Genomic DNA, 22691 nt, shown 5'->3' on the forward strand with positions numbered 1-22691 from the left:
TTTACCCACTATCTTGTATGTAAGTTCCTGATCTGGGACTTGATTTGGCATACTGGTGTTTCTCCCTGTAAGAACCTTAATAATTTTTTTTTTATCAAGAAGATGGTTGGGTTGGGAGAAGTGACTCTCATCAAGAAATCATGTCCTTGAAATCTGTTTCTGATTTCATCTTTCTTCAGTATTTAGAATCGTCTCCTATGAGTCGATTACATGCATAAACTACTTTGTTCTGTGATCTCTGGAATTGATTTGCCAATGCATGAAAAAGACTCGATTTTCACAATTTGTTAAAGTTAATTTATGTAGGAAGAGAAGTACTACAAATAAATGTGTTAGTAGTTCATAGTGAAATGGAAGTAAGAGACCCTTTTTCTTGTCATTAATTAAACTCAATAATGCTATACACGAAGGTCACTCACTGTGATTAATTGGATGTAAAAGATAAATCGTGAGAGGATGTTTATATGGATTTAGAAAATCTTCCCATTGGTATATTAGTCGCTAAATAGCCTTTGTATAGCACAAGCAGGCTTGGTTTGATGTATTTACCAAGGAGCCGTTCACCAAACGCTTACCCAAATATGCGCATATCGTGTTACATTACCTTATCAGATGAATATGGCAAAGACTAAGAATCTTATCCTGTAAGACCGAAGGCAAGGACAACAGTTAGCACTTACCGGGTAAATTGTTGCATACGTTATCATTTTGGTGGACCAAAATCTTACCTGATAAGTAAGTGATAGTGTTGAATTTTGCCAGTAAATACTTACCCACCCGGGTAAGAGGCGTTGTGATGTGTGTAATGCTCTATTCGTGAAATTATCTGCGGAAGGAAAACTAGTTCATTCATGTTGTCTTACGTATAAGGGAAAAGTAGTCCATAAAAATGTATAATAATAACAAGCAGCAGCTTATATTTTATTGCCAAGAATCATGTCATTTGATGTGGATAACTTGTTCTTTGCCTATCCTGTAAATAAATAAAGAATTACACAACAATGACATCTTAATACATAGAAACAACTAAAAGAACGGAAACTAGATCTTGTGCAAAGATTACAGACAAAGGAAGTCAAGAGTCATACGAAAACCGACAACCACATGAGCGATGCAAAAAGAACACGGAAACAGTGAAGTAGCAATGACGAACACACCGATACTAACGAACAATTTTAAAGAACCATGTGAATTGATCACGTGTCAATGGTTTTCACGAAAACAGCTAGAGCATTTTTGTAGTGAAATATTGAATTCATTTGGTTCAGCTTATTCATTGCATAGAATTACAAGAAAACTGAGTACTGTGAGAAGCAAACTGTTGTTCATCTTAAAACACACAAAAACACGACATATCAAAAACTAAAAGTCTGGAATACAATCGATCAGGTTCAGGTGTGTTTATATCAACCATTCACCAAACCCTACTCGTTCTATGAAAGATTTCATCAGCAAGGCAAAAGGTATATGCAGTTTTATAACTAGTGTTTGTAGACGAAGATGCACACAAATAGCATCACCAAATACAAAACCAGAGACAGACAGAACAAATGCTCGACCAAGTAACGTAACGATTCCCTGGCTCATCAAACTGTAATTACAAAATCCCGATTTTAATGTTGAAACAAAGGATGACATCATCCTCACATGAAATCGTAGTCGTCATAACCATCATAGCCAGCATTTACAACTGCTTCATCATCTGGCTTATCCACCTGCAGCTGTTTCTTCTTTCCCCCTATACAACAGACCAACATTAAACATGAATGCAACTTGAAAGAACAATAACGTACAATACTCTAAAACATTTAGGCATTTTCCGAGGATGGCCTCTTATAGGAGCTCTTAGAAAGGCAAGACTAAGATAGCAGGGATCAGAAACTAGGGTAGACGAAAGGTAGAGGGTTAAAAAAAAAAAAAAAAAGTTTAATGGTGGGGACCTCATGGCCCCGTGGTCCACATTTTGTGAACCCTACTTGCCATACCTCATAAGCAAGCACCGGAAAAGACAACCTGTCCTCCCCTGGAATCGAACCCGGGTGGGCACGCCCAAGGCAAGGCATTTACAGAAGGAGGTGGCCACTAGGCCAAGGCTTAAGGTAAAGGGTTAGAGAGAATTAGAGGGTTAGAGAGCGTTAGTTTTAGACTAGAGGTGTGTAGTTTCCATAAATTGTTCTAGTCGTATGTTATTGCTTACTCATAACCTGCTTTTCAAAACCTTACCATAAATTGTTTGGTTTAGTTTACTCTAAAATAAAAGGTATCAAAACCTTCGTCTTTGCAGTACTTCTCTGGAACATAGAAACAAATCATATCATTTTTTGTGGTTTATTTGACCTCAAATGCTCACTTCCAGTCTTTCTCTTGGTTATACATCTGTCAGAACTTTTACCATTACTTTTGTACATTGTTAGACTTGGAGAGGCCAGGTTCAATCTGAAATGGAGAAAGTTTGTGCTGGTTACGTGAAAGGGTTTGCATGAATCCCATGGACTACAGAAATGGAAGGTGTCCGATAACACAGTTAGGATAGAAACAGAAGTTGCTTCATTTCTGCCTCTGCGATGTTGTGGCAAGTTCTACAATAAGTATAGGTCCAATTTCCTAAAAGCTAGACAGACTGCACCTGATTATGACATTAAATCGTATATTTTCTTTTTCTCACGCCCTTTTTACAAGCCGGCGGTCTTCATCAAAACACTCTCTGGCATGATGAATTAAAAATGATTGAATTGGACTTTTTCACTTAACCAGAAGTCGCAAGAACCACGACCATAAAGCCTTGCCAATTATTGTAATTTATAAGCTAAAGCAATTMGGAGGTTGCTCACTTGCTGCATGAGATTCCAAGGGAATCCAAATTCCAAGGATCCTCACTTAAAGCACAGCTTAATCAAAGCCACATAGGCATCAAAYAAATTCCACCCCTTAAATTAGCAACTAATCGCCGAGACCCTACATCGTTTGGAATTTACTAGGTTCGTTAAGGTTTGATTTGACATGATGAAATTAAAAATGATTGAATTGGACTTTTTCACTTAACCAGAAGTCGCAAGAACCACGACCATAAAGCCTTGCTAATTATTGTAATTTATAAGCTAAAGCAATTMGGAGGTTGCTCACTTGCTGCATGAGATTCCAAGGGAATCCAAATTCCAAGGATCCTCACTTAAAGCACAGCTTAATCAGAGCCACATAGGCATCAAACAAATTCCACCCCTTAAATTAGCAACTAATCGCCGAATCAAACATTCCATAATAATAAGCAGCCATATGATTCTTAACGCAACCAAAAGTTTCATTCAGACCCACCAAAATATTTTTCACAAGTTAAAACCAGCTTCCATCTTTTCACAGATAATTACTTTGAACCCTGTTCTAAAACCAGGCATAGGTGTACACTTAAAAGTAGCGTAAACTACAATTTTGGTCCTTGAGGTTTAGTGAAATATCTGAAAGTGGTGCCTAACCTTTAATAAGTCTAGAATTTTGGTCTTTTTACCCATTTCTCTAATTTTCTTTTTGAAAACTAAAAAACTATCTTAAATTATAGTTATTTAATTATTATTTATGTATTATTATATATATATACACATATATACACAAGGGACGGTGATCCACACTGACCACACCCCTTCCTGTCTGGAGACCCTCTCCTCCCTCTTCGTCTTCTTCCCCCCTCTGGCAACCCACTGTCTTAATCACGAATCAACCCTCTCCGTCTTCTTCCCCTCCATCATCATTTCAAAGTTTTAATCACAAATTGACCCATTTAACGTTAGCTTATACATTTCAGAGGCGAAGGGCTACTAATAAGCAGCTCTGCTTCATCTTGTGTGATGGCCTCCCCTCTCGTGGATGCTTACCTCTGTCAAATGGATTTCAAGATTTCAATTCCGTTTGGGTTTCAAATGGTTCTCAATTCTCAATTATGTCAGAAATGGGTTTCAAGATTTTGATCATCAAATCATGTATTCTAACTTTTTTCTTGGTGAGAAAGATATATGGAGCATGATTTTAGGTAATCAAGCAGTGTGAGAAAGATGGTCGGAGCAGGGATGAAAATGGTAATCAAGACCCAATGTGTGGGATAGACACTGTGCCATTTTTCCATCAAAAAGCATGGTTTTAGAACAATTTCATTCCATAACTCTAAATCAAAACCCTAATCAAAACCCAGAACCATATGATGAAGAAACAGGCGGGGGCTGGAATTGGGGTTCTGATTGGGGTTTGGAGTCGGGAAGTGGTCACTGGTGTTGAATGGTAGCAGGTTGCAAAGTCGTCTAGTCAGATAGGGGGAAGAGAGAGAGAGAGAGAGGTTTTTTTATTTTAATAAATAATAAATATATAAATAATTTTCATGATTTTAGTGGTTTGTCATGACAGGTCTCTGCACATCCTGTCTTTACATGATCATGATTTCTATGGTTTGTCATGACAAGTCCCTGTACTAACTTTCTTTAATAAAAAAGATAGAATGGCCAAAATGCCCCTCAACTAATTAAAGATTTAAGGTTAAGTCCCACTTTCAAAGATTTCACGAAACCTTAAGGACCAAAATTGTAGTTTACTCCCTAAAAGTAAGTCAAGGTCACTGCGATTATTTCCCTAGTTTGATTGGCAAAAACGTGAGGTTGTGAAAATCAGCTTCCATGTTTTGTTTTTTAATGTTCTCCACTTATATCTTGAATATTATCATGATTTTGCTGAGACGTTAACTAAATAAAAGTTAGTGATTCAGAGATGTAACTGTATCGGAATTCAGGATAACGTTACTATCTTTAACTTCCACATGTTTACATAATCTAAAGATATATCTCCCACTTAATTGTATCAGTATAGCATGTATGAACTGCTCCTATTGAGAAGTGTCATCCTATTCTGATTTTAGGATAGAAGCATAGAATAGAACAACTACAACAAAGATACGAAAAGGGACATACCTGTCTTCTTTTTACCAGCAGCAGCTTCTTTCTCTGCTTTTAGCTTTTCATTCGCAATGGCAGTTACAGAAGAAGCAACTTCTTTTGCATCTGAAGCTTTTAGGGAAGTCATTGACAATCTCATTACAGATTTGAGCAATCCAATGTAATGAAAGCTTTTCTGCATACAGAGATGAACAAGCTGAGTTGTGTACCATGTCAACCATCAAATAGACAGCAAACTAAGATATAACAAATTCAATATACCTCATATGGTCGGAGTTTATTAGAAATCAGCTCTGCATATTCCATAAAGTCACTCTCGGATTTGGGGATAAAACTATCAATGTTCTTTCCGTCACCCTTTTTAGTGGCAAAAAGTTCTGCTGTGTTCTTGTAATCAGCTTCTTCCACAAGTCTGTAAGAAATGGAAGCCACATACTAACTTCTAGTCACATCCCTATAATAAAGTGATACCGACTTATATGGTACTAACAAGTGAGAGAGAGCAAATTGCAACAGCCTCTAGATGAGATTCCATGTCCTCATAGTTGAAATAATAATCAATTAGTTGATTATATGTGAGTCTACGTTTTATATAGCCATACATTCATCCAGCCAGCTCATTATTTGAAAGAGCTTTCTCACAACTCCAGTTCAGATTTTTCATTAGCACGCAAAGGGTATGATTTCAATATTTACTGCACACACAATGGGGATGTAGGGAATCGACATTAGGTGCTATCACTTCATACAACATGTATTTTGCTGAAAGGATAGATTAAAAGTTTGAAGATGAAAGCAGTACTACTTCAAATTTCCAAAATTAGGTGAATATGTTAAAAGCAACCAACAAACCCAAGTTCAGATTGCTAGTTTCATTTTACAAATATAGTTATCAAAAGGTAAAGCCATCTTTCAAAAAAATACATTTGATGTCCGTCACGAAAATGACCCACCTTGAAACAATTTCATTATATATTTGTTGGAAAGATAATAATAGTTCATGCCACTATAATAAGTAATAATCAGCCGATGATTATTTTACAAATATAGCTATCAAAAGGTAAAGCCATCTGCAAAGAAAAGATGATTGATGTCCATCACAAAAATGACCCACCTTGAAACAATTTCATTATATATTTGTTGGAAAGATAATAATAGTTCATGCCAGTAAAATAGTAATAATCAGCCAATGACTAGCAGAATGAGGATCTAGAACATTCACCTTTGTTGTCGAAGCTTCTCTGCTACAGGATCTAGAGGCTCTTCTTTTGCAACTTCAACGGCCTTCCCTTTTTCTTGAATTGGTTTGGCTGTCGGCTTTTTTGGGGCCTTTTCAGGGGGCGGCGCCACAACTGGTGGCTGATACACATCCATAGAAAAAGAATAATAGCAAGTATATCAGAAAGACGAAACAAGCATTTCAAGTAGAACAATGACCGTTCCGCAAGAAGGACAAAAGATATATTATCTAATAAAGGATTGATTATCAGCTATGGAAGTATGACAACAGAAAGTAAACAAATGTAACACTATCCAGTCAATGTATGAATTCATTAGCTTTATATAGATACCCAAGACGTAACCAGTTGATATCGACAACATTAGCCAACAGGAATGAGTTCAGAAGAACTCCACTATGTGGCATAATGCTGGAAGACTGGAGGTTATCAAGTTACACACTCCATCAGACAGATAAGGTAGAGGAATGCAAAAAGACTAGACAAACGAGACGATAAGTTTAAGGTCTCACCATAAGCAGTAAAAGCAAAAGACTAGAGTTGGGGGTTTAAAGTAAAAGATGGACAAGCTCAAAATCACAGTGCATTAGAGCATAGAGAAAGGGAAATACGTATCCGGTGCAAGCTATGTAAGAATCCAACAAAACCAAGATACACAAATAGGACTTTTAACAGAAAAAAGAACATTAACCAAAAAGATCAGACTGTAATTATTTTTTTCTCATTTGGTTTCAGAGTACATATGGCATTACACAAAATTTGGATTATCATTTATAGCAACATACAAAGTAGGCTCAATTCAGATATAACCAGATAAAAATCCCACAACACCTTCTATTATACAGTTAAAATTGCAAAAAGAGAGGAAATATCCTCATCAATCTTTTTGCCTCAGATATGTGTAATCATCACCCACATGCAATGTGTTTATCTGCTTATACATAGCTCAGCAAGTGCATATCAAGTAAGCAGAACCTCGACTTCAAAACAAGTTTTTTAACACATTCACCATATCTATAATTTGGCAAACTTTACTGCTATCAATGTTTTTTATCTGCTTACATATACTCACAAGTGCATATCATTGAAGTAGAACCTGCACTTCACAAATCCAACAAGGTTTTAAACCATAAACACATGCATAATTTTGCAGAATTGACTGCCAAACATGTTGCCAGAGCTTGCAATGATGCATCCAACTGTAAGCTCTCATTATCACCTGGTTACTACCACAGAGAAGTAGAATACTCTATTTCAAGTAACATAAAAATGAGTGGGAGAGTCATAAGGGTAGACACAGCTAACTACAACACATATTTTTTCCAATTTCTAGATGACTATCATATGCTTGACCAATTAAACCAGGCATAAAGAAACTGTAGAGTATACCGGAGCAGGTTCATCTTCATCTTCCCATGAATCTTTTATCTCATTTTCATCAACATCTTCATCATCCCATAAACTTTTAGGGTCCTTTTTGATAACCAGTGGAGCTGGCTCATCCTCTGACACATTCAATTGAAATGATTGTAATGTGTATACAGTAGATACTACCACAAAACATATCTAAATGGTAATAAGCATAAAATAATACATGTATAGCGCAGACAAAAATATGTTTTCAGTTTACTTGAAGCTGATTTTCTCTACTGCATATTAATCAGACCAAAGTCGCCACAAAACATATCTAAATGGTAATAAGCATATAATAATACATGTATAGTGCAAATAAAAATATGTTTTCAGTTAACATGAAGCTGATTTTCTCTACTGCAAAATATTCCAACTAAAGTTGCTACTATACATTCAAATACACAACTCCTACTGCAACAACCAACAAAAGAGGCAAGAGAGGAGGACTTCAATAATGTGCAAGAGAGAATAGACAACCTTGCAACATTGCCAAACGGGCCTGCAAACTACGATGAAGTATACCCTAGTCAAAAGAAAAGGTGAAGCTACAAAGTAGCGGATCCCCATTGTCAAACAATGAACACAATCGCCAATTGGCCATTTGGTGCTCCGCCACAGCTCTTTTCTAATAAGTAGTGGTTAACCACTTAACTGAACAGAGACGACTCGAATCTGAACACGCAAAGTCTGTTGATGTTTGTTATTTTCAAAACTACCTGTCAATGTTGAAACTAGGGGAATCTTCCATACCCAAAATCAACCTCATTACTTCTTTGTAATAATGGCAATAGGGAACATTGTAATATCAGCTTGAAATCCCAAAGATAAAAGGCTGTAACTTTCACGGAATATCCTAAAGTAGAAGTTATAACTTCATGAAATATGTTAAGTAATTGTTTAGGGTTATCCACTCTCTTCAGGCTCACCCTATGGATAGGATCCTACATTGCATTCTTACTTGATTACAGCTTTTAGAAAAGCAATACCATCTGGGGATCAAATAAAAACAGATTTATCTTTCATATATTGAACGGTGCATGGTGCAGACCTAAAAAATGTTTTCCTCAGGCTCTCGCCCCTTTGCAACACTGCAATGATTTCAGATCGAAAAAATGAATTTGCATCAACAATGGAATCAGCAAAACAAACCAGTTTCTACGGTGCACCAGCAAATCTCATCGACAATAACGAACCAGTGAAATCTCACCATCACATACAGGTTTTGCTTTACGGGTTTCAAATTCGATGTATGACAAACATAAGACCATGGTCTCATCTAGCTAATAAGCTACATCAGCAAATCTACAACAAAAACTACTATATTTCGTGTTAATGTGAACCATGGGCCAGACATACACTTCATGTCATATAATCTTAAATGACAAAACCATGACAAAACTTGGTTAGAGACATATATACTCCACATCTTAAGTCATTCCAGGACTAAGTTAAGAAAAACAATTATAACTATATACCACAAAAGGTTAAAAAATTTGTAATACTAAGGAGCATCTATATCATATATATAACTTACTGATGGCTTCTAGACAAGAACACACTTTGATCTACCACTTAGTAATTCCCAAGGCTACAAGCTTCTTAGCAGATGGTGTTCAGACAAGAAGCACTCTCATAGCTTAAAAACTATTTTCATAATTCTTGATGGATTTAAGCAATGGTCGGAACTTGCAAGTTCAGGTTTTATAAAACCAAACCATGATTTTAAAATTAAAAAAAAAAACAAATTGATAATGCAAGTAAAAATTAACTGCATGAAGATTATTGAACACTGAAGAACAGAGAGAGAATGTAGCTTTACCCCAATCCTCCATCTTCTTTGGACTTCCCTTACTCTGAACAAAAACTGTGGTCTGCGGAGGATGAGTAAAGGATGAATTAAGCCTGCTTAACAATATAAAAGAAAGAAAAATGTAAATTAATATAAAGGTTCTTTCATGGGGAACAAACTTCACAACAATCATCAAATATTGCATCCGATATTAAGTTGCAGCAATCAAGAATTATTTTAGCATTTAACCCAACTCTTACAGGCTTACAAAACCACTCTCTAACAACTCAGTCGGAATCAAAACCTACTCAACAGTTGTCAGAAGACACCTGTCAGCATCATATAATTTTCTAGAAGCAAAGTATCTATTCCATAATCGACTCTTATATAGAACAGGTAACTTTTAGATAAACTCACCGTACGTCTTGGATATCCTATTGCATAAGAAATTGCCAGATTCTGATATTAGGGTTCATACCTTTTAGTTCTATATACGATGCTTGATTTGTTTTACATGCGATTGAGATGCATAATGAATCAGAAACCAGGATCTTTCACGTTTAGAAGGCAAATACCAAGCAAGAACCCCCGCTGGGATAGGGATTTAACACTCGGTCCACTCTATATTTACTGAATTTTACCAGTTTTCGACTGATTTTCGACTGATTTAAAAGCACATAGATACATAAGAAGAAAGGATATGGTACCTGAAGGAGATTCGGTGAAGGTGGCGCTGCAACAATGGTGAAAAGAGGTTTTCGGTGAGGTTTCCAAGGCTGCGAAGGACAGAGAGAAAATCAGTTCGTAGAAGGGATTTCAGTTGTAGCGTTAGGGTTTTATGGTTGTTGGGTCGGGTACGAATCCCTTTGATTTAGCCCTTGGTTGGTTGGGGATTCGTTTCCTTCCGTTTCAAACTTAAATTTATGTTACAGATATGAATATCATAAAAAATATGCTGCTATTTTTTTAAACTGTTTTTTCTTTAGAGTTTTTCTTTTTGCAATTGGTTGCAAAATGTCTTTGTTTTAAGCGGTTTTCAAAAAGGATGTTTTGCATCCTCTGTTTTTTTGTTAATATTCTCGTTCTTGAATTTTCTTCGTATTTCAACTTCATTGAGTCGAAGTTTTCAAAAAAATATTTCATCATGTATGAAAAAAGAAAACAGGGTAAGAACAATTGAACATTCTGTAGCATGAAATAAAGTTATTCGATGAAGGTAAGATAAACAAAGCAAAATCATTTGATTAAACTTGCGTGGACGTGTTTTGGTATTAATGTGAAGCTTCAATTGTTTGTTGTTTTTTGCGAAAACCCTAAATCAATGTCTATTATCTTTTGGTCGCTTGTGCTCTATGCAGTGGAGTTGTGGGGCAAAGCGAAATGAAATATAATGAGTAAAAATATGTAACATACTACATTCATCATCATCATATCTACATAATAGATTTATTTAAAAATATATATTTGTAGTATAGTAGAATCATTCTAAATTTAGAAGTTGTATGTTTATTATTTGTGTTGTTTATAAAAAAAATAAGTAGCATATTACATTGATCATTATCATAACAATCGAAGAACCATAATTAAAATTTATGGAAAATTAACTTTATTATAGAAATAATATAATCAAAATAAATGATCAAACAAAGTAAATATCTAAAAAATCATAAAAGTTTACAAAAATTCTTAAAAAAATCCTTGCTTAAAATATCTATAATAAAATCGTGTCAAAGATTCGGCATTTGATGATGACTTATGTTTGTGTTAGATTCTTTTAGAATTTTTTTAGTCAAATTTGTTTTAAGATTTTTTTTTTACTTTTATAGTTTATTTTTTTTAGTTTTGGTTACATTTTTAGTTTTTATAAAAAAAAAATTAGTATTTTTTAAGTCTTATTTTTTTTAGTTTTTCTATTTCCTTTATTTTTTTATTTTGAGTAATTCACTTTGTTTCATGAATTCGGGATCTAATATTTTAGATATTTTACAGGTAAATGGCGGATATTCAACATTAGTCTGACGAGGAATCTCACATTACTTCTGTCAGGTCTGACAACTTAACTAACCCTCCTCAGCAATTAAACCAACCTATACCCGACGAAACCTTATTCCCACAATGTCAATATCTCGAAATCAAACCAAACAACCATTCATTCAGCTTCGATATGTCTGTCGAGTATCAAATAATCCCAGAAATCCTACGCGGACACCCTATTTTCTATTCCCTTTCTGCCAATACACCAGTTCCCATGGTATATCTACAACAGTTCTGGAGTACACTTACTTTGGCCAAAGACGGAGAAACTTTCTATTTCGAAGGAAGCGTAGATGAGTATGTCAGTCGATTGACATTAAAAAGACTTCGAAGAATACTACGTCTTCCTGGACCGGGCTCCACAGGCTTTGAGACGCTTGTAACAGATGACGAACTCTGCCATGACATCAAACGGTTAGGATACTCGCAAGAGTTGATTAACTCATCTCAATTCAAACGGCATTTCCTACCGTCGATCTGGCATCTACTATTCTCAATCCTCAACAGATGTCTGACTTCAAAAACTGCGGGAATCGACACGTGCAGTAGTTCATTTATGAAGTTCTTCCATGGGATCATCTTTACGTGCAAATACGATTATCCCCTCATCATATGGAATGAACTGGTCGAACTTGTTAATGCTAAGAGATTTCCTTCAAAGGTCAGAAAGTTCGTGCCTTTTCAACGGTTTCTCCAACTTTTCATAAAAGCCATGATGAACTCAAACGAAGACATCCCGGCCAGAGCTTATAGTGAAATGGGGCCGACGTTTGTCATGACTAGAATTCGGTAACATACCGAAGTTGAAGATCTGGATTCAATCATGGAGATTCCACTCGAGCTATTTGCCTTCGCTGATCAGAGGGCTCAGTGTGCTATAGACTATAGACGAGTGATAGATCCTATAGTTCAGCCAGAACCGGTTGAACTTACCCCGGGATCACCTCATGCCTCAGCTGAGAGATAGGGTATAGCTGTAGGTGAGAGTGTTTAGGAACACGGGTTACCTGAACAGGGCTGTGAGTTGGGGAAAATGTAATTGAGAGGGGAGCGGGGAGCCTCTAATCAGCATAGTACTTCATCCGATAGTACTTCCTTGACTTCATTAAGTTCGGAAGATACAATATCCGACAATCAGGCAGCTCTGGGTGATGACGATGACAATGACAATGATGATGATGATGCTGTCAACCCTGCTCAACCAATTCTTTCTCAGAATATTCAAATAGGAGCAGTGGTTGATAATATTGATGAGATCTTTCCAGAGTTTGAAGCTCCACATACTTGTCCAAGTCTACATTCTCTATCGTTTAATGTTGATGATTTTGGAGTCAGACCTGATGACTATGATCGACTACTGGAAGACTTGTCAGATATTCCAGTAGAAGGAGGAGATGAGGGAGCTGAAGAGGTTGAGTGAAAGGGAAGCAGAAAAATATGGTGAATGTGAGAGCGGAGCACAAAATCAAGATCAAGCTCCTTTCCTAGCTGAAACACATAGCCGGGCACCCACATCTGCTATTGACATTCATTCCTTGAATGTTGATATTGAATAAGATATAGCTAGCCCAGCTATGCACTTGCACACCCAACCCGACCACTCAACTGGTTCTCAACAACCAGCTGTTTCATTTCAACACGGGGACTTAGCACATATGCTATCTACTTCTCACTTGGAGAATGTAGATATTGAAACAAGTAGGTCGTTGCCCCAGCCTACGACTTCGATTCTGTGCACCTCGAGTCTAGATCCGATACACTTAGGTACACAAGAGTCTCGAGCATCTGTTGCTCCAGTTGCGGTTCTTAGTGAACTCGTCGGAACGCCCAGAGTGATGTCAATTGACCTCCCACAAGGACCGGTCGGAAGTCCTACCAGTGCTACAACTTTACCAACACTGAACGTAGGCACAACAGTTTACTCAACTGTTGTCTCAACTGGTAATCTATGTGATCCAGGAGTTACTTTACCAGACTTTGTGTCAAGAAAATATTTGGACGGCGCCCTAAAGGCTGTTCAAGACAGCATGGATGCTCAGATTGCTAGTTTGAAAAGATTATTGAAGGGGAAGGAGCAAATAAAAGAAGAACAACCATTTGCACCATCACCACCGCCTGTACCTGAGCCTCCGACGGTACAAGAGCAATCGGTGGACGAACTTAAATCCTTGTTATACGCTAAACTGATGTCATCCCAAAATCCTGATGCAGAAGATGCAGATTTGGTTGGGCTCCTGAGACAAGAAATTGATGAAAACCCCACTTTTCGAGCCTTAGAGTTTTTGGCCTTTCAGGATGTGGTTACTTCTAGCTTCACCAAAGTTAGTAAGTTAATCACATCAAACATCCAAGTTCTTAAAAGCTCAATTGATGCCCTTTCTGAACGGGTATCTATTCTAGAAGAGACTTGCCGAGCTCAGACCACCTCACTCAAAAGAAGGCATGATGATCTGGATGATCCTGATCATCATGAGGGGGAGAGAATGTAACACCCCCAATCCATACATTTCATATAACACATATATTATACATAGAATACATGTCTTCTCCTACATAGGTCCATAATACAAAAGTCTTTAATGTGAATTACACCACTCAAAAATTTCAAAAGTACATGCTTCTTTCCCTTATTATCTTTACCTGCACACATATTTTTGAAAACACGAATGTCTAGTGAGGTTCCCTTTTATATAATGCAGGGTGAAGGTCACCAAAACATTTATCAAATAATCATTTCACAACATGCAGAATAAAATCAGTATCTATTTTGGTCCATCGAGCCTCTGGTTCCAAACCACACTTGGAATATATTTCAATAACCAGGACCAGAGCCCCTCTGGTCTCTCTTCCAGAGCTTCTGGTTCCTCGATCACAACCTCTGGTCGTACTAACCAGAGCTTCTGGTTCAACGTGTAAGCCAATCAGAGCCTCTCTAGTCTATTTTTCATAAAAAGATTCTAAGTATAAAATCTTTTTCTTAAAGCTTCTAAAAATATGATTTTGACATAGAAGCTCTTATCAATAGATATAGAGCATCTGGTCCAATTAGTACATTTAGTAAAAACTTGCTCATTCTCCAAATCAATAACCAGAATCCTCTGGTCCAATAATAAGGACCAACCAGAGCCCCTCTGGTTCCTTACAAGGAACAACCAGAGCCCCTTTGATTCCTCATAAAAATGACCATTCTGTTCCAAAACACTTTTAACCAATATCAATGGCCATAGGCCAAGTTTTCCCCTTCTTAATAACATAAATACTATTATTTCTAATAAGAACAATATCTTTGAGTTCTCAAATTACAAAGAAGTAAGGACTCAAATCTATTGTAGTCTTAAAAGACATAATAGTAAGAGCTATAATATTCACACACAATTGCCACCCTTATATCCAAAAGACACCTTTCCTTAATATGCCACCCTTATTCCAAAAGACACCTTTCCTTAATATGCCACCCTTATTCCAAAATACACCTCTCCTTAATATGCCACCCTTATTTCTTCTTTAAAATCTATGAACTAGTTCAGATGAAGGACCGCAGTCACAACCATCTTATTGAATCCTCGTTCATAGTTTTATCCATAACATCTATAGATTAATTCCAAATAAAGACAGATCAAAATCACAATCGTCTCAAAAGAATATTCTCTATAGTTTTCAACCAACAGTTTTATCATTAAAACCTTTCAAACTCAAGAACAATCTATTCTTTTAATGATTTCCAGAAACATCATGTCCCTTTAAACTTCTCAAAACATGATATCATTTTCGAAACTGTTTTAAAGAAGCAATTCCTTCTTTATCTTTCCCAAAACAGTTTTTAATACTCAAATATATAACAATAACACCTTTAAACTATCAAAATACTTTTACCATCTTTTCTTCAAAACCAACATAAAGACCTAACAGTTTATATAATAATATATATAAAGGTTTTAGTCATCAAAAACTCACAGTGTATAATCAACATTATTTTTAAAACTCACCTTAACAATCACAGTTTCTGCAGTTTTAAAACACACAGCAAATCACAAGCTCTTCAAACAGCTTTGAACAAGAGATTCCTTCAAGAACACTTCTCATCGCCACAACACTCTTTTTCTCTTTCAACAGATTTTTCTTCAAATGAAATGATAAGATAGAATCTTATCTTTTTATTTCTTTAAATACTCCCACCATGGCGGTGAAGATTATTTTAATTATAAAACTCATAGGCGGTGAAAGCTTTAACCAATAAAGGTAATTTAGGCGGTGGGTTTTTTTTATTATAAAATTCATGATTTCTTAACCATGAAGGTATAAGTTTTTAAATATTATAATAATGTTTCGACCAGAATATCTTATCACATATAGGCATCACCTCATGTATGCTTCACGCCACATGCATACATGTATAAATCATATATGTCATGTCGTCTTTTCATGTATATGCATGCACAATATCATGTTCACATTTCACATATATAGTTCATGTATTTCTAAATTAGGCATGCATATTTCACGTAATTCATATAATAAAGACGTATAAATTACCTCAACCCAGGTTGTCTAAATCCTGGTTATAACAGAGAAAAAGACAAAGGGTGGCTGAGTCGTCTGCTCACGCTATAAGTGTTGAAAGAGAGCCATCTACTCAAGACGTTAATGTAGAAAGTTTTGTTCCCGAGTCTTCAAGGGAAAGAACTACCGAGCCGATCATTGTGGAAGATGATGAAGTATTGAAGACAAATTCATCGATCGAGCCAATGGTTGAAAAGCCGGTGGATTCCACGCTAGGAACAAGGTTGTTATTGGATTTATCTGCCAATGTCGGATTTAATGATGTTTTTGCTACAGAACTGGGTGGAGAACATGATTTTGGAGAAGATATAGATAATATTGACGAATCATCTGGGCTATATTTTGACTTTGAAGCTGACATCAATGATGAAGACCCAATATTCCCATTTCAGGGTGATCGTTAGACATTGCCGGAACCCTCCACTACCGTTGAAGCTGGTGCATCCGATACTCTAAGAGAGCCATTTGATCCGACCGAGATTTTTACAAAGAATTATGTGTCATTTGCAATTCGAACTAACTTTTCGGGCTATGACAGGGCTAGAATCAAAGAGCCTTATCTTGAACACATCTATTTTGGCATCTTCCTCCGACACCACAAAGCTCTAAGTGCTGATAAGATTCTTGGTATCCACAAGGAAACCAAAGACTACTGTTTGGAATATAAACAGTTCCTCAAAGCCAAGCGTCTCCCTATCAGTCAAGTAAGGACCAAACATCGAATTGTGTCAATAAAACAAATTGATGCTCAAAGACTTCTCAGAGTCTGGTATCCGGTATTCACGGTGACACGACAAGATGGTAAAGTCTGGAGATTTAGTGAAGCTGACTTCTCAAATTTATATTTAGAAGACCTGGAGCATATGTATCATGAAATCCAGAATATGACAAACAGAAAAGATGGAGCTCTTGTGGCTCTTAGTGCAATCAAATGGTTTATGCGCAGTCACGTCAAAGTTTCTATGGTTATTGATATCCAAATGGGACTTGAAGATAATCAGAGAATTATTAATTTGAAGAGACCTGATCAAGAGCTGGAAGACATTGAAGCTTATCCGCTCTACATGATTCTTGAACAACCGGAGTTCGGGGTGATATATGATGTTGAGGGTCGGATAAAGAAGTTCATGAGGTTCAGTGAGTTGAACAAATTCTTTGATGGGACTATTCGAATGGTGAGACGGGCGCTGGATACGAGGAGAGTTAATAATGATAAAGTTGTGGAGTCGGAGAGGATGAGTCCGAAGGAAAGGTACTTGCTGATAAATGCCTTGAATTTGCTTGAAAAAAATTGCAATATCGGAATTTGCTTGCTGAAAAATTGCTTGAATTTGCTTGGGTTTAAGTATGTGCGTTAATGTTGTATTCAAGTTCTCCAATTATTATGCTTTGTAATAGTTATGCTTTAATGCTTTCCTTAGTATAAATAGTGATTAGCTTTGTAATTGTAATTAGTTCTGCAATTAATCAGATTTAGTGCTGTAATATTTTCTCTCAAGAAATACATTGAAGATTGGTGAAAATTCTCTCTACTCATATTCTTGATCTTCATCTTGAAGATTATTTTCTATTCTTGTATGATTTGGACTTTCAAGGAGGCTAGCTAATAGGACAAAAGAGGTATTCAAAACAGGCTTTGATCAGGCCCAAGGCCTTAGATCCAGCAGCTTCAAGTGAGCAGCCCAAGAAAATTCGGCCCAAACAAAAGGTGTAGCTCACTGATTGGTGCTATAGGACTTCTGCCAACATGTTTCTACATGACTGCTACAGGACTTGGCCCAAAAATCATCAAAAATCTACATAAATAAGGAATTAACATTAGATATGATATAAAACTACTATTATATATATAGATATAAAGATGACATAAAAAGACTCAATTATGACACTAATGGGCAAATAAAACAAGTGAAAATGGTTTAAAAAAATGATGTAATAAGGTTAATAAATTAACACTTATCAACCGTTCCTGAGGAACGAACATGAACAAGGTTCTCCTTAGATGAAGTTATGAAGGAATATGAGAGTATAGACATCTCTATGCTAAATCTTGATCTGCCAGAGAAGGGTCCTTATGTACCAACTCTGTGCACTTCAAACCTGAGTTAGGAATTATATTCCTTGACTATGAAGGTGAAGTAAGATTCTAGAGAATGTCTGAGTTACATCTATGCCCGATGGGACATCTGGTTTATCTTATGTTCTAGATAGATGATAAGTTGCAAGGAAAAGTGGTGGACCGAAAGATACAAAGAGAATTTCTACGTTGAAAGAAGCTTGGAGAAGATGTAACTGGCTACATGAGTCTAAACATCCTAGAGTTGTTCATCTTTCTTTGTAATATTGTCCACATTTTTGTAATCTACTTACTATGTCTACTTTCAGTGATTAATCTTATAGTCTGTAAGTTTTAGACATATACTAAACATCTTGTAATATTTCCATTGAATATAATATGTCTTTTTGTGCATCACTGAAAAAAATCCCAAAATAAAGTAATAGGGACACAAGTCTATGAGTTCCAGTGTTACTTTTTATATTCACTAACAATCTTTAAGTCAGTGAATAAGCTTTCAGTTTCAGTTTCCATCCTTGTAACTTTTCATAAATATAACTTAAGAAAATTCTCCAAGTAAAGGTTGACTCACTGAAAAAGATCACAAAATAGTTAAAAGGGACATGTACTTTATATGTTACTTTTCCATACTATTTGATAAGACAACCTATTTTATGTTGTCTTGTTATCATCAAATAGGGAGTGATTGTTGATCTTCTCTCTCATTTTATTTGATGATAATCCCTTTTACTCTATGCAAAGTACTTATGTTTCTATTTTTCAGTTCCAACGATCATCACTGAGTCTGTTCAGTGATCCCTGAAGAACTTGTATTGTAAATCCAATTAGCGACAACGATACTTCAAGAAGACAACACTCACACCAAAGAACCTTCAGCGAAAGTTGAAGACTGAAACTGAAGATTAGAGATTGGCGAGTACGTGATCTGAAGCGGTATTCAATGATTACAACCTTGTCTACATATGTGTGAAGACTGCCCAAGCCTCAGCGAATGCTGAAAAGACCTTCAGGTTATTCCAACATTCAGCGATCAAAAGAAGCTTGTTGAGCATGATTGTTGTGGTCTTGTCTTTATACACACAAAGAAGAAACCCATACCCTTTCTAAACGTTAGTACGGTACGGAGCCGATTAGTTGACTCTATTACCCACCAACTTTATGAAATGATGTCTGCTCATGAATAGGCTTTTGTACTATTCACTATAGCAAAGGACAAGCCTTCCCCTTAAGCCTTGACACGCGTTCTAACCCTACCGCATTGCATTAAATGTGCATTTAATGCAACAGATATAAATAAATGTGTTCTATCTCCCTACAAATATACTCTTAACCTCTCTCTGAACTTATTTATGCTTAAGTAAAAGAACACACACATCTAAGAACAAATACGCTCATCTTCAAGAGCAAGTTAGAATCTCTTTCATTGTATTCTAAACAAGTTCTCTCCCAGATAGAACTTACTTTCCTCTATTTCTTTAACAACAAATCTTTTCTTTATTTACTAAGAATTAGTGTGTAAACTTTAGATTGTTTAGATAGGTTTTGTCTACCTTATCTTTCTGCAAACAACCTTATAAAATATGTATTAATCTTCTTATCAATATATATTTTAAATTTGAAAATTCTGTGTTTGTATTCATCCCCCCCTTCTACAAACTGTTATACACATCTTGTAGACCCTAACGGGACCAACATTTTGTCGTCTTTCGATAAGGTGTAACTTTAGATCCACATCGGGATTGAATTGAAAACAATCTCTTGTCATCCTATAAGACTTAACCAAAACATTTTGGGAATCTAGCATGTTCTTAAATATTGTATAATTTCAACATCAAGGGAATCAGAAATTGATGTAGACCCTTCTTTTTGTTCACTGATTACATAATAAAAATATTAAAAAAAGTAAACTTTAGTATAAATATATTAGGGAATTAAAATAAATCTATTTATAAGTATAAGGGTGAATATATACCAAAAAACACTATGTTTATTTGAAACTTCATGCTTAGTATTGTATATGTATAGTTGAGAGAATTTTGGTTTTGATTCATATGGTGGTATAAGACTACCCATTCTATGGTAATTTTGACCGCTAAGCCGGTATATATATGGAGCATTACCTCTATTAATGGATGAATCAACTTTCCCATCCATTGAGGTAAATGAAAACATTGCACTATAACGACGAATATTCTTCATGAAGTATTTGCTTTTAGAATCTACACAACGAAAAAGATTTGCGTAAGTTGTCGGCATTTCTTTTTCTTTGGGAAGCACCTTGCCGTAAAGACAACAAAGTGAATAACTTGTTTTCATCCCACATCTTCTTCCCCTAAGAGCTTCATCTCTCCATAATTTTGCATGACATAATTCACAGATAACCGTTTGATCACCATGATCGAAGTGGTCTGTTGAATAATATGTTGGTGAAATATTATAATAAATTCAATAATGGTAATAAATTATAAATGTGAAATAATTGGTTAACAAAAAGTCACATAGAGATATCCCTGCAATTATGTCCCTAGGTTGTTATTCATCGTTTAATTCTTCATCTAATGTCAAGTCAATTGTGGGTATATTAGATACATTTGCAGTCTTCCTTCTTAATCTACGTTTTACTGACGATAACTTCATAATAGGAGAAATTTGCTCAATTGTCGATGAATTGGTTGATGTCATACCATTAGAAGATGAAAAATAACGTCTCTTATTTAATTGTGGTGTTGCACTGTTATTATTTAAAAGTAAGATGTCCGTTTCAAATATAAAAACGTTAGTAAGGTATACATATATTGTAATATATATTAAAATACATTTGAAGGTAATCTATATATTAACAATAAGATGTTAAAGAAAGTAGACATACCATTGGAAATATTAGATAAAGGACTTCTAATAGTTATATTTGAAGAAGGATATTGAATGCTTGTATGTTGATATTGACGATATGTATTTGGATTGACATTTTCATCATCAATAGCAAACATTTTTGGACTTATTTGAAGATCTTAATTGCCTTTGAGAAACGCGATTAGCACCTGTAAAAAGAAATTGTAAATAATAAAGAAATAAAGCAAGTGTAAGGTCTTAATTTAAGAGTCATACTGTTCTCATTCTCCATCATATTAGAAACTCTGGTGATTGAGATACCTTGAGTGTCTGATGTGGTACACATAGAACACTTTTACTATTACTCAAAATTCTCTCTCTAAGTTTTCTCCTAACATCAGTAGAATCCATGATATAGTTGAAATCTGTAAAAAGAACATGAAATCATTTAATCATGAAAAAGTACATAACAAATCGTTAGGAACAACAATAATAGAAAAATGAGAGCTTTTAATAATTGGTTTTTATATATTGAAACATTTTATATAACGTAAATTCAGTTTATATGTCTTATCAAAATATGTTGCTGATTTTACGGGATTGAAGAAATCTGTTTTGAAAATAGATAAGCGTTGAGTAGCGGTGGCAATTCTCAACATGACACGAGACACGACACAAACTCGACACGAATTGAGTTTGGGTTGAGTTTTCTGCCGCACCAACCCGTTTATTTCACGGGTCATGTTCGGGTTGGTGCTGGTCCCAACTGGATCTACAAGAGTTTATAGGTAACAATTTGTAGAAGGGGGGATGAATACAAACACAACTTTCACTTTTAAAAAACTTATATTGATAAAGAAGATCAATACAAATTTTTACAGATTGTATGCGGAAGAGATAAGATACAGAACTTATTTAAACAATCAAAGATAACACACAGATTACAAATAGCAATAAAGAAAAGACTTGCTACAAGAAATAGGTAAAGAAGTATTATGCTCTTCACTTGTTAAAGTGGAAGTCTTTCTCTTAGAAAGAGAGTAAGAAGGAGAAGTATCTTCTTGGGTAAGATAAGATGAGGAAGATAACTGAGAAGAGAGAACTACTTAGCTATTTATACCCATTGCATTAAATGCAATTCAGAAGGTACAAAGCACATGGAAAACTTGTCCATTGTTGCAGTATATCGTCTTTTATCATAAAGTAGGTAAGCACGCTTGGAGATAATAGAGTGACTCCGTATAGTACTTTACTTTGAAAGGTATGGGTTTGTCGTTTGTGTGCAGAAAGACAAGACAAACTATCTTGTTCAACAAGATCCATTTGATCGCTGACACTGGAATGACGTTGGAGGTCTCATCAGTGTTCGTTGAATCTTGAGTAGATTTCACACTTGTGTAGACGAGCTTGTTATCACTGAAAACCACTTCAGATCACAGACGTGCTGGTCTCTATCTTCAGCTTCTATTTTCGATATCGCTGAAGGATCTGTGGTGTGAGTTTTATATTCCTAAAGGATAATGGTCTCTGAGTGAATTACAATACACGTTCAGCGATCACTGAACAAACTCAGTAATGATCGCTGAAGTTGAATACAAAAATTATACACTTCGATAGATAAAAAGGATCATCATAAAATCATTGAGAGAGAGGATCAACAATCTCCCCCTATTTGATGATGACAAAGCAACATAAAGAAAATTTCTCAAGATACAACAGTAAGGAAAAGATGCTAGTAAAACACTTGTCCCTTTTAATTGTTTTGGGATTTTTTCAGTGATACAGTTTATTATGGAAATTTACTTAATTTGTAAAGA

At 35.6% G+C, this 22691-nt stretch overlaps 1 protein-coding gene across 3 annotated transcripts; it reads right to left on the reverse strand.

The window, feature by feature from the left end:
* Positions 1-1305: 1305 nt before the first annotated feature.
* Positions 1306-10369, reverse strand: LOC112524948 (eukaryotic translation initiation factor 3 subunit J-like). Of its 3 annotated transcripts, none has more exons than XM_025134893.1 (7): positions 10079-10294; positions 9402-9484; positions 7559-7674; positions 6154-6290; positions 5193-5343; positions 4947-5106; positions 1306-1738 (listed from the first exon to the last, which is right to left on the reverse strand). In XM_025134893.1, exons 2-7 carry the CDS (start codon positions 9412-9414, stop codon positions 1644-1646), a joined length of 672 nt encoding a protein of 223 aa, XP_024990661.1. In that variant the 5' UTR covers positions 9415-9484; positions 10079-10294; the 3' UTR covers positions 1306-1643. The 3 variants fall into 3 exon arrangements, with proteins under 3 accessions (XP_024990661.1, XP_024990671.1, XP_024990667.1); XM_025134903.1 differs by having other exon boundaries at positions 1313-1738; positions 9402-9453; positions 10079-10369; XM_025134899.1 differs by having other exon boundaries at positions 1313-1738; positions 9402-9487; positions 10079-10281.
* Between the last annotated feature and the right edge of the window lie 12322 nt (positions 10370-22691).

Source organism: Cynara cardunculus, assembly GCF_001531365.2.
Source record: "Cynara cardunculus var. scolymus isolate 2C chromosome LG 1, CcrdV1, whole genome shotgun sequence".
NCBI lineage: Eukaryota > Viridiplantae > Streptophyta > Magnoliopsida > Asterales > Asteraceae > Cynara > Cynara cardunculus.

What these genes read in the sequence shown, in the direction of transcription:
- LOC112524948 (XM_025134893.1), bottom strand. An exon ending in ATAAACTCCGACCATATGAG is followed by an intron (nt 5,107 to 5,192) that starts GTATATTGAATT and finishes CTCTGTATGCAG; the next exon opens with AAAAGCTTTCATTACATTGG. An exon ending in TGCTGGTAAAAAGAAGACAG is followed by an intron (nt 1,739 to 4,946) that starts GTATGTCCCTTT and finishes TCTGTTGTATAG; the next exon opens with GGGGAAAGAAGAAACAGCTG.